General features: G+C 41.0%; 1 protein-coding gene across 1 annotated transcript; it reads right to left on the reverse strand.

The window, feature by feature from the left end:
- Positions 1 to 1,238: 1,238 nt before the first annotated feature.
- Positions 1,239 to 10,850, reverse strand: sfxn3 (sideroflexin 3). Its single transcript, XM_030770958.1, has 11 exons — positions 10,769 to 10,850; positions 9,176 to 9,351; positions 8,104 to 8,274; positions 7,896 to 7,994; positions 7,116 to 7,191; positions 6,397 to 6,482; positions 5,955 to 6,082; positions 4,386 to 4,435; positions 4,041 to 4,090; positions 3,406 to 3,453; positions 1,239 to 2,866 (listed from the first exon to the last, which is right to left on the reverse strand). The coding sequence occupies exons 2-11, from the start codon at positions 9,337 to 9,339 to the stop codon at positions 2,770 to 2,772; spliced, it is 969 nt and encodes a 322-aa protein (XP_030626818.1). The 5' UTR covers positions 9,340 to 9,351; positions 10,769 to 10,850; the 3' UTR covers positions 1,239 to 2,769.
- Positions 10,851 to 12,758: the final 1,908 nt, after the last annotated feature.

Here is a 12,758-nt window from a genome sequence, read left to right on the forward strand (position 1 = left end):
ATTGTGCTTCTTTTCCTCATATGTATGGAGGACTTACATTTAGGACTAAAGCCCCCCCCCCCCCAAAAAAAAGCTATTTCAGCCAGTGCAAATCTGACATTTTTTTTCTGCAGAGGGAAGGCATTAAATCCTTCTATTGTCTGAAAATCTTCCACTACAATTTAAATGATTGAACCATTATTTTAAAATTTAACAATGTATGCGTCATTCCTTTCCAGTGGATTTCACAGGTAAAAACATTAACCAATAAAACAAATTAAAAAAAGTGTACTCTCTTTGGCCAGTTACATGCACTGCAGTAAACATGAATCCATTAAACCATTTGTCATCGGTCTTCAGAGAAACGTGACGGAAAGTTTGGTCTATGCCTCATTTCATTTTTGTTCTTTTCTTATGTATACTACACTGTTCTGTTATCAAATAAGATTGTGTCGTGTATCCATAAATAAGTGAAATTACAAATAGTTGCATTACATTTGGATACAGAATACATCCAGCACAAAATACAAACAACGCCTTTAAATACACGGAAACATGACAGTTTAGCTATAAGTGTTTTTGTAATACAAAGTAACATCCTCACTCAGTTGAACAAAGTTCCCACATGTAGCTCTCTTAGTGCAACTGTCATTCAGGGGCTGAAGCAGTCCTGAAGGCCCATGAATAAATTTCCCATACCCTGAAATTCAGTCCATCTGACAGGTCTGAAAACTGCTTGAGGAAGGTGATCGTCATGAGCAGACTCTGAGGGTAGTAACTCTGGCCTATTCTGGGGATAAGTGACTGGTCACTTATTCTGGAGGCCCACTGACAACTGAGAAAAGGATGACATTAGTGTCTGCATTGATATTCACAAATGCCATCAGAACCTGTCTTACCATTAGGCTTCTGTGTAATTTTACAGTGTCTTTCCAATGACTGTATGGACTCCCAGGCTTTCTGACTTGATACAATGGAAAAGCTCTACAACCCGATGGTGCGTCAGGATCTACAATGATATTGTTCGTCACTTAGGTTACGTGTCTACCTCAATTATGTAAAGAAACTGCTGCTGATGGGTCTGTGCGTCAACATCTCAGGATAACTTCAACTGTGCATTTAACATCAGTTCAAAAAGCACTGACTAAATAATTCCTCTTAATATGGTTTTCATTGCATAAATACATCAAAGTTTTTGTTACATTTTACTGTACAAGTAGCTTCGCACCACTAAAATCACAGATGTGGAAAACATCACATCCTGCGCTTTTTACTATTGTACAAATATGACATTTCAATAGTATTTCAAAAGTATACATTGACCACGTGTTGCACAATCACGCTTAATATCTACACATAACACAAATCAATATGGACTGTTTACAATCTGAAGTTCTGAGGGGGAAAATGCAGTGGACATGCCCTGTACTGCCACCCTGTGGACAATAGAAGTAATGCATGTCACTACAGTTGGTGCATGATCTGCTTTCTCCTCAAATATAACATATATAATACATGTTACATCATTTCTGCCTTTAACACAAATGGTAAAGGAGTGTTTAGCTGGTCTTGTGGAACTACACATTACATGACCAAACACACTGTCACTCTACTATGTACACAGGTGAAGACAGACTTGATCGGATAAGCTCTAGCTGCAGCAGGACTCTGATCCAGATTCAGTTTTGGGTTCTATGTAATCATCACCTGGACTCTCTCAAACCCACAGACGTCTACGCCGTCGCTCAGTAACAATCACTCAGCCCTGTTACAGCTGTGTCAAAGCTAAATTCCACACGTTTATCAACGATGCGTTACACATTACAGAGAGTTGCTCAGGCATACATTTCAAATATGATTCCATGGCAGCTTCCACCAGAAAACTGCTGATCTTTCACAGTAACTCACAACACAATCTTTCACCATCTCTAAATGTAACAGACTGCCCTTTGCATGAATCAGTCTGATCACTGGAGTGAAGCTGGTGCAACAGGACCAACACTTATTGCGTATGGGTATCAGTAAAGGCAACAGCAGTGCGTCCATACACATGTGTTTATGGCAAGAAAGTCCCGGTGTCTCTCACAAAGAAAAAAGAAACATATTGCCATATTAACATATTACCACTCAGGCGAGCAGGTCGAGTGCATGAGTAGGTGGAGTGTTATGGAGGTCTAAGGGGGTAAGTGCACTTTAATATCAGATCCAGAGCTGGAGCTATAAAACCCATCTTCCATTCAGAGGTGAGTATGACACGGACTTTCAGATGGCAGGAGTATGGGTGATAGAGGGTGCTGGAGCTGGTCAATGTGAGGGTGAACCAAAATCTCACGACAAACAGCTAACATTCAATAACCGAATGAAAGAGAATAAAGTGTTTGGTGGGGATAAATGAATGATCACATGACACAGCGTATGAAACCTTGTGTAGTTACCTAAGAGCTCACTGCCTATAAGCACAGCAAGCATTAGTTACTCAAACCTTCAGTTTTAAAGCATTAAAACCATCCCACTTTTAGCCGCCTTTAGCCCTGCCGCTGTCACAATGTATACAGACATAACCAGAGCACATCTCAATCCTCTTCACTTTGTAACACAACTCAGAAACAAAGAATAGCAACAGAAAACACAAAGAAGAGAATATGCATATGTTTAACTTCAAATTAACTTCATATTGGGCCCACTAATCTGTGTGCATCTGTGTATGTATGTGAGAAAGAGAGAATGAGATGTGTGTGTGTGTGTGTGTGTGTGTGTGTGTAAAGCAGCAGTACGGACTGGTCTGAGGTCCTACAGGCCCTTGTTGAAGTAGACCGTGGTGATGTTAGGATTGCTCTGTCGTATCCTCTCCTGCAGCTCAGGCTCCAGGCTGGTCACCTGCATAGAGCTACAAGCACACACACGCGCACACACACACACACACACACACACACACACACACACACAGACATCATTATCATCCAGCGGGAGACTGGGCAGTCTAGACTGAGCTCTTATTCATCTGGTTCATCCTCTCTGCGGTCATGTATTTTGACTGACTCATCCTCTGTGTGGTCATGTATTTTTGACTGGCTCATCCTCTGTGTGGTCATGTATTTTTGACTGGCTCATCCTCTGTGTGGTCATGTATTTTTGACTGGCTCATATGCCCTGTGGTCATATATTTTTGACTGGCTCATCTGCTCTGTGGTCATGTATATTTGACTGGCTCATCTGTAGTGGCTGTCTATATTTGACTGGCTGATCTGTTGTGGTCATCTATATGGTCTGGCATGCTTTTCAGGAACTTGATTAGCTGAGTAAGCCGTGTTTACATCTGGTTGGAGGAAAACTTTGCATTCAGCCTATGCCTGAAAAGGACTGCTCACGCACGGAATACACCTTCCCTTCTCTGACTAAACCACACAACAAAGTGAAGCTGCTCACCTCTTCTGTGGGAACAGGGCACAGCAGAGTGGAGTGGCAAACACCAGGCTAAAGGGATCAGAGTAACACACAACATGTATGATCATCCACACAAAGCATAATTCACATTTGTAACATTTTAACGTTCAGCAAAATGAATATATATTTAGATGACTAAAAATGTTATATTACTAACCATAATACAGGGCCATTAACTTCTACCTTTTTATAAAGCCTTTTGTGTTAAATCTGGAATAGAACTCTCCTATGTCCCTTCCCTTTAGCTTGGAATGTCTCATTTCTCTCAGTCTCTCATACAGCAGTCACTTCAGCTGATGAGTGAGGTCAGCATGTGTTTCCTACGTCAATCCATATTGTGTTCTGTAGTATTATTAAGCAGCTTAACATGTTTGGGGGGAAAGTGCTGTTTGATTCTGGATTTGGACTGTGAATCCCAAATGTAGGGCACACCTGTGCTCTACCAGACAGAGGCTTGATTCAGTGCATCACTATATCGGATATTTTGAATGCTTATTGCATTTCAGTATAAGTGTGTGTGTGTGTGTGTGTGTGTGTGACCTAATTTACTTTAAAAACATAGCATTTTAGAACTTTACTTCCGTTGAGGGTTCCTCTAGGAATGTGAACAGACTCACCAAAGCCCAACCAGTCCAACCTGTAGTGGCGCATTGAGAACCGGGAACCGCTGTGGGTTGGAAAGGATGCGATTAACTGATTCATCTCATATTAAACAAAGATCCCAATCAACACTTTCTGCAGATCTCACAGATTATTCATGTTACACACAACACGCAATTACAGATCAGCCATACCATACACAAATTTTACATATGATACACAAATTCACACCAGATACACAGATGTAGAATCCTTTGATGAACTACCACTGAGAGAGTAAACAGTGAAGATGTATAGTGTAGAATTGGTAGCTGAAAAGTGAGAAATAACAGGTATACAAAGCACTTTTGAAATCTCTTTACCTTCAAGAAGGCTTTCTTCTCTAAGGCATTCATGATGACAGGAGGGATGGCTGTGGAATTAAAAAGCACTGGTCATTAGAAATCAACCTGCAATTTATTTTGGTAACCTGAGGTTGAATTTAGGTTAGTATTGGCATACGGTTAGACCAGCCTCCACCCTAGTTCAAGTCACTTACTCATGCAAAATACTCTATCCCGCTAAGGCAAATCCAAACACATCCTACACTTTATTCAAATCAGTCTCCGATCCTATTCATACCTCTCATGACAGAATCTGTCACCATGGCTCAAAATTCAGTTTTGAGGCCCATTGTTGATTGTATGGCCCTACATAACTTGTTTTGCACTTGTATCTGGTCTAATGCTGAACTCAGAGGTACTTATGCCACAGACCTACTGGCTAAATGCCTTAATGGCTAAATGCTTGTTTATATTCCTACAAATTTTTATTGGTGTATTTGGGATACTCAGAAACTTCCCTCAACACCATGTGTCTTGCTGTTATTTAAAATGGTTTCTTGGTTGACATTGTCAATGAATTAGTATAATCATCCGCCCAGTTAAAGCGTATGCACATCACATGATAAGTGGGGCCGAACAACTTGGGGACAATATCTAATTGTGATTTTTCTGACAGATATTGCGATCTCGATTTGATTTGCAATATAATTTTTTGCTCCATAACGCATATTCTCAATTGCAGCCTTTGCGATTGGCTAATCGCATTGTTTCAAATCGTGATTTCCATTTGAAATCGATTCATGGTTCAGCCCTAATGATAAGCATGGCGAATATATGTTCTCGCAGTGAAAAATGAAAAGAAATTGACAAGGCGTACTGGCTTCAAATTATGCTTGATGTTATTCTTCATAAAAGCACAAACAGTGTAGAATGTTCTCATGTACCAGGAACATGTGTTCCCTGTGACCTGACGTCACGTTCAGGGGCAAAAAGCCACCTCCCACAAAAAAAAACCCCATTTCACTTAGAAGGGCTGAAGTGGAAAAAAAAAAAAATCCCTCCACAAGTACCAAGAACCGAGCCAAGAACTACAGAGCCCCCGTTTACATTTTCTGTGCAAAACCGTTACACCCCTAAAAATATAGACTACCGCTGATACATCTGCCAATATTATGTTAGCATGAATTTCTCAAATTTCAGTTCTAAGAAAGAACATGTGTCCCTAAAAATGCAAGAAAAAGTGTTGCACTGATTTGAAGAAAAAGAACGTGCTTTTATCTATGATTAACTAAACATTTCATGAGCATTTCATCACATAAATCCACTCTCCTCAGCTGCCACTCTGCCATTCAATTACATTCCTGCCATCACTGCACAGCCCTTCTGCAATACACTCCACTTTTCTAATCCAGAACCAGCTTTACTGTCAAATGGGGTTACTGAATGTCAGACTGGTGTAAACAACAAGGTAACCTTACACATGTCCTTTACCGGGTGGTAGCCTGACAATCATCTGACTCCAATAAATTACTCTGCCCTCAGCCCTTACCCATAGCAATTAGAGTAGACAGCTCCCTCACTGAGTTGAACAGGATCAAACTGCCTTACCCATGGCTGGCACTGCCATGCCGATCCGTGACACCACCACCTGTACGATGGCCTGCTGGGCAGCATTAGCCGATTCTCCCAGACGCTGGCCCTCTGCGTCAGTCACAGGGATGCCACACTTCAGCTCTCTGAAGAAAAGAGAGGAGGATGGGTTATTCTGCTTCTTTCTTTCTCTTTGTCTCTCTCTCACACACACACGCGCACACCTTCACTCTTTAACATCTACCTGAACTCACTGAGTAGCATTCCTCTATAAGCACACAATGATTCCTCACTGCTTTCTGTTCAAAAGTATTTTGAAACGTTACAGCTGAAAATAGCGGTTAACTAGTTTCTCCAAACTCATCTTTGTCTCTCAACTGCTGTTTTTTTTTTTGGTGGCTTTTCTTTCCATTTTTGGGGGGTGGGGGTCACTGACCTGGCTTGATCTCTTTAGACTCACCTTTGTCTCATGAAGGGAATGTTGATGCAGTTAGCAGCTGCAACAGCAGCAAATGGGACAAAACGACCCATAATGGGTGGCAGGTGCTGAAAGAGAGAGAGACTGAATGAGTTTGTGAGAGACACAAAGAATTACTGTCATTTTTAAAGACAGCTCAAATAAATAAATCAATGCTCCTCTGGTTGTCTGAGGTTAGAGTGATGGATGTGGGCTCTGGGTAAAGATTCAGAGATTCAGCATCCTCTTAACACTGTGGCAAATTCAGGAGAAAAAAATTCAGGGCCCAGACTCAAGTTACACAGAACTACAATAGCAGCCATAACCTGCGTGTGGTAGTGTGAGAGAGTATGACAGCCCATGATAAACTGTGAGCAGCAGACACGCTAACTATTCCCACCACATTAACCATAAGTGACAGCTATGGCAGGTCTGTGCTGGAGCCGGTTGGTTGGGTGTGGTCATATGCTTAGTTTTAAACATTTTGTGGGTTTGTGGAGAACAGGATTGTTTTTTTTGTTTGTTTTTTTTTTATAGGAAGTATGGCTGACAAGTTTAAAAAATGACAGACAACAGCCATAATGAATCACTCAATGAAAAGGAGACTCAGACAATAAAATCTGATTCACTTCTGTGTTTCACATACACCAGTGAAAACCACAGTAATTCCTGAAATAACATTCCAGATACTAATCACTTGAAGGTGGAGACAAGAAACTCACCTTGGTTAAAGACTTCAAGCCCAGGGCAGTTATCACAGCTCCAGTGGTAGCACTGACATATGCTGCTCCCAACTGACTGCAAAAGACCACACACACACACACACACACACACACACAGCCAGAGAGAGAGAGAGAGAGAGAGAGAGAGAGAGAGAGAGAAAGAGAGAGAGAGAGAAAGTGAGTCTTAGAGGGTTGATGATGTGAAAACTCCTGACTGTCCTTGTAAAGAGTCTGACTGGAAAACGAGTCCACCTTGACTTCAGAAATCCTCTTTTCTACAGTCAGAGTTCTACACAAGCACACGAGAATCATGGCAGCAGGCCAGTCTTTCTTCATAATGGACAGGAGACTTCACTCCTCATACAGTTAACCAACTCTGTCAAGCAATAATACAACCACAAATCACATCCACATTGGACACATCAAACTACATTTCAACCAGGAAAAATCCTTTCACAACATATTTCTCCTCTGACAGGATACTCTGTGAGGCATGAATGTTACCTTGAGGGCCTTACAAGAGCAATTTACTGAATTAAGTGAATTACTCACAGGCACTATAGCAGCGTCCTGCAGACAGACTTATTACTCTATCATTATTGAGCCTATATTCCTTCTCATCCAAATCACGATGTGGACAAGGAACACATCAACCTGCCAGCATAACTTTGCTAAAGAGATTCTGAACAGAGCAATAAAGAGCATCAGAAGGACAAAAGGGCGACAAAGACCTTCCACAGCCGTTAGAGAGAGTGAGGGAGAGACCTAAGGGCTCCTTACTTCACTGTTATGGGTGCATCTCCACTGCGATTAGTGTAGTTTACGATGGCGTTAAAGGACTGGTTCACCCACTGCCAGAATACAACTGCTGGAGTAGTCCTAGAGAGAGAAATAACGAAAGAGACTTTTAAAAAAGCTATACCCGTGAAAGGTGAGCTGTAGGTCAACGCTGAGTCTGTTAAAGCCGAGCTACGGGTAAGTGTTGTACCTGTAAAAGGTAAGCATGCAGCCAGTAATGGTCATGTTCATGGGCACCTGGGCAGACATCCGTCCAATCAGCAACATTTTTTCTCCTGTGTCAGGGTGGAAGGCGGAGTCATAGATGTATTTGGCCCTCCACAGCTGATCCTCTGTTAGCCCAGGCTTTATCACACCTAACCTGCATACACACATATTTTACTACAAAAAAAACAAAAACAAAAAAAAACTACACAGGTATGCACACTTCCATACTACATACACTTAACCCCTTACTTGCACGCACGCACACACACACACACACACACACACACACACACACACACACACCCACCAGCTGACCTACACACACTTTACTACCTCTAATTTGAACACACAGAATCCTCTTACTCATACACACTTTTCTATCCCAGCCTACACAAGTTCTGTAACATTCTAGCCTACATAGATACACACATTTCACCACCCCCAACCTGGTCTGTCAGTCAGTCAGTCTGTGGTTATTTTAGCTCCATCAGAATGCCCTCTGACTGCAGGTCACATACTGTACACCAACACAAACAGATAATACTCCAGTAGGCTACTCCAGAGAAACAAACAGTACCCAGACAAACAGAACCCACACACAAATACTCACAAAAAAATAAAGAGAACAATGCATTGACATGTAGTTGGTCTACAATGTTCAGAATGAGATTTTTCTAGAATAATAATCATCTAACTTTACACACCACTCTTAAGTGTTTTGCTGGGCAAGAGGGTTTTTTTTTTTTTTTTTTTTTTACAGAGAGCAGGGACAGAGGTATCAGAGGGTGCTGCCTGCTCTCTACATAAGTCTATAGCATTTCCGTTTTTGTTAGATCTCCATCTATGATACAGACCACATCATCAGCATAATTCCACATAAAAACCAATGTGGATATGCTGACACCCCTCTTCATACCACTGTATCACCACCCCCCATCTGTGTAAAATTTCCATTTGAACAGCCACATCACTATAGATCTTCACCAATCAGCAGCTGTGTCAGAACAACTTCTAACCCCGACCAAATGCCGTTCAAATGACCATCCCCTGCTGACCTGTAGTTCTCCACAGTAACGCGAGCATCCTCCAGAACCTCACTGGAGAGCAGGACATTGCGAGGGTCTGTAACCATAAAGAAGTGTCTAGCTCGACCCATAAACGTGCCCTGGTCCCACCGCGGCTCCTTAATGTTGATGTTCAGAGGCAAATCACCAGCCATCCTTCCTCTTCTCTACTTGAGAGAGAGATAGAGAGAGAGAGAGAAGGAAAAAGTGAGTATACTGTGTCCTACCACTGAGCAGGGCCGTTAAGTGAGCCTGTACTGTAATAACCAACATTCTGTTCAGGAACAAAAAGAGACAGAGACTCAGGTTATACCATGACATGATTAGAATGCTAAAAAAATCTTCACATTAAGTCTCTGCACTTTCAGCCTTTGGCCTGGTATCCATTTAAAGTAATATAACGGCTAATACTGTTTACCGAAACAGGAACAGAAAGGCCCTCGATGCAATCATCTCAAAAAGAATGTTAACTTAGTTAACTTAAGAAAGTCAGCTTATGTCAGAATTCACAAGCCATCTTACATTAACATGTCTCCTCACTCTTTATTGTATGAATCCTCCATCCTCTGATAAAACACATTCAAATATTTTGCATATTACCAAAAGGTAATTTATAGTTAAGACCCAGAGAGCTATGGCGTGCACACTATCTATAACTTGCGCAAATGGGAGTCGGTAAAGACCGTTCGGTGGTGGCTAGCGTTTTTCGTTTTTACTCGTGAAAGACTTGACAATCCTAGAAGCAGAGAATCATACATGAGAAGAATACTTTTTTATATACATATTTTTTTGACATTTCTTGTCATCGCTTTTATTTTAGACACAAGACGAGTAAGGCCGGGTACGGCCCTTTCTAATCATGTAAAATGCGACTTTGCACTCACACACGTAATACTAACACAATTATTACACTCACACATGTAATTTAAGCTAAACATTACTTGTCCGTATGTGAAGGCATCGTGTGGTTGGGATCTATAACTATCGCTAATAAATGAGAAGGCAAGGCATTTCACATAGGACTCGAACTCTGCTTTACAAGCTCTTACATTTAGATGACAGATGGGCTTCGCACGAGGGTGCATGAGTGTGTTAGCCTGAGCACGATCTAAATAGTTTGGCTATGCGACAGAATTTCATCACAATTCACCAAGGACTGTAACGAATAGATGACCGCCTGGATTTATCATCACATCATAAACAACAAAGATAGGGACATTTCGAGAGCAGCTATATCGTACAACTAACTTAAAGAAGCATCTTAAGATAACAGTATAGCTCTCACACCCACAGTGAAACAGACTGGTTTACACATATAAACCGAGTTTGCTATAAAACGTCTTGACTTGCTTACAGAATGAATCCCTGAGGTCTGACTTACAAATAAACTAGGGTACTTTCGTTTGGCTAACTAACAGGCCGTCTAACATCAACGCTAACTAAACTAACCTAGCCTAATTTTCACTTTCAATGCATTGCTAACAGCCAGCTAACATGTTAAGTATTTTGTTGGCTGACAAGAATAAACTGCCATGTCCTCATTCACAATAACGCTCAGTTTCATAGACAACACCCACAGCCTACCTTATTCAGGGTCCAACTGTGATAATAGAATAAATGTTTTGAGATATCTGAAAATGATGACCTCTACTGCCTTAGCGAATGGATCTACCCACTTCCAGTATCACAACCTTGATATATCAGCGATAGCTAGCAGCACATTTCACGTCCGGGCATAGGGGCGGTGTTTCAATAAAGCATAGGACATTTGATTGGCCAAACTTGCAGGGCGTAGATAATATGCTCATTGTGATTGGTTATGTGCAGTCCATTTTCACTTCCTTATCTTTGAGGATCAACGTAGTCTCGACGCCCACATTCTGACCTCAAAAACAACGTGAGCGCAAAGTACTTAAATAAATAAATAAACAAAACAAACAAACAAATAAATAAATGAGTTCATATATTTCATATGTTCACAACTATTTTATGAAACAAATGTGTCAGCCGCAAAATGGATATTCTCACTGTTTGGAAAAAGGAAAAATCGTGTAAGATAGTGTATGAAGACGAGTGCCTCTGCGTAAGAAGACAATGTGTCCATGTGTTAAGGACAGTTCTTGCCAGAAAAGGCACAGTCAGGTCATTCCGTGGGAGGTTAATGGCTGGGCTGTTTTTAGAGTAGAACATAATTTGCAGCTGTGCCATAAACATCTAAAATACATTACAAACACATGGAAATAACTGACATTGAATACATGATAAATACAAGTGTAGCGAAAAAGCATTTGTCAGACATACAGTATCACAACACTTTGAGGGGCCTCCATATCTACTTTTTCTTTGAAATGGTAAACTTTCACGCCTCTTAGCGTGAGCAAAGGGTGGCAGCACAACACTGCAGTGATGTGGTTCTCGTCGATGGGTTATCCTGAACATGCTCCATATCACTGTACAGGTAAGGGTCTTATCGCTTGAAATCTTATTACAGCGTTGAAACTGGAGCTTTATCCACAAATCTTAAGATGATGAACAGTTATCATGAGAAAAACACTGAATATTTCATACTTTCACGACTTTAAAGCAAATCTAAAACACTTAAAATCCTTTTACAAATTTAGTCTATAAATGTCTATAAATTATTCCAGAAGTTACTTGTGTAATAGTCTTATGCTGTGAGAGTCGATTGTCATTACTTAGATCAAATGAGCTTGCCACTCCACATTTTAAGCCACCAGAGGTAATCCAATCGTCTAGCCCGAGAGGCGGGCAGTGGGAGGTTAATACCGTGTTTCGTTTCAGGTGAGGTCACTCTGCACGACATGGGAACAGGTAACGTCCTTTAACTTTGTTAAGTTGTTTTTGAGTGCTGACTTGGACTCCGCGCGAGGTTTTGTGGAATCCTCTGCCATTTGCTCAAATTAATTTCGTATATTTAGTGTTTGTCGCACCTGTGTCTTAGCTGTTCGACTTGTGGTCTGCGATTTGCTAATGAGGAAATTAATCCAGCATCGGTTGAGACGGACTTTAACATTAACTTTTAGGGGGTCTAAACAACGATTTGTTGTTGTGGAATGCCACGTGATTTTATTATAAGTTCAAGTTTGATACAAGATAAATGAACAAAAGCAAACTATAGCATCAGATCTGACAGTTGATGTTGATAGTTGAAATGAGTTGTTTCCGTTAAAGTCCAACTTTTCTCTCAAGCGAAGTTTCTGAGTGTGTGAACAAATTCCTTGTAATATAACGTAAATACTTAAATTAGTAGCTGCTGAAGTCACCTGTTTACGCCACCTATTCCTAGAGCGCTATCCGTGGTGCTGAGAGCATGGCGGATGTTGATTGGGCGCTGCACGCTCCGAGACTTTGTAATTGAGACGACAGTGCTATAATGACTAATGATAAAGGGGCACAGCGTGCTCCTCCCACTAATAACGATCGTAATCATGCTACACCTAAGTTCATTCTTAGTGAAACATGAGCTAATGGGTTATTACCAAGTCTTTTCCAGCAGTTCTAATGAAGTACTATGTAACATAGCTGATATCAGTTTACATCCTATGGGAAATCA

The sequence above is a fragment of the Chanos chanos genome, chromosome 4 (assembly GCF_902362185.1).
Source record: "Chanos chanos chromosome 4, fChaCha1.1, whole genome shotgun sequence".
NCBI lineage: Eukaryota > Metazoa > Chordata > Actinopteri > Gonorynchiformes > Chanidae > Chanos > Chanos chanos.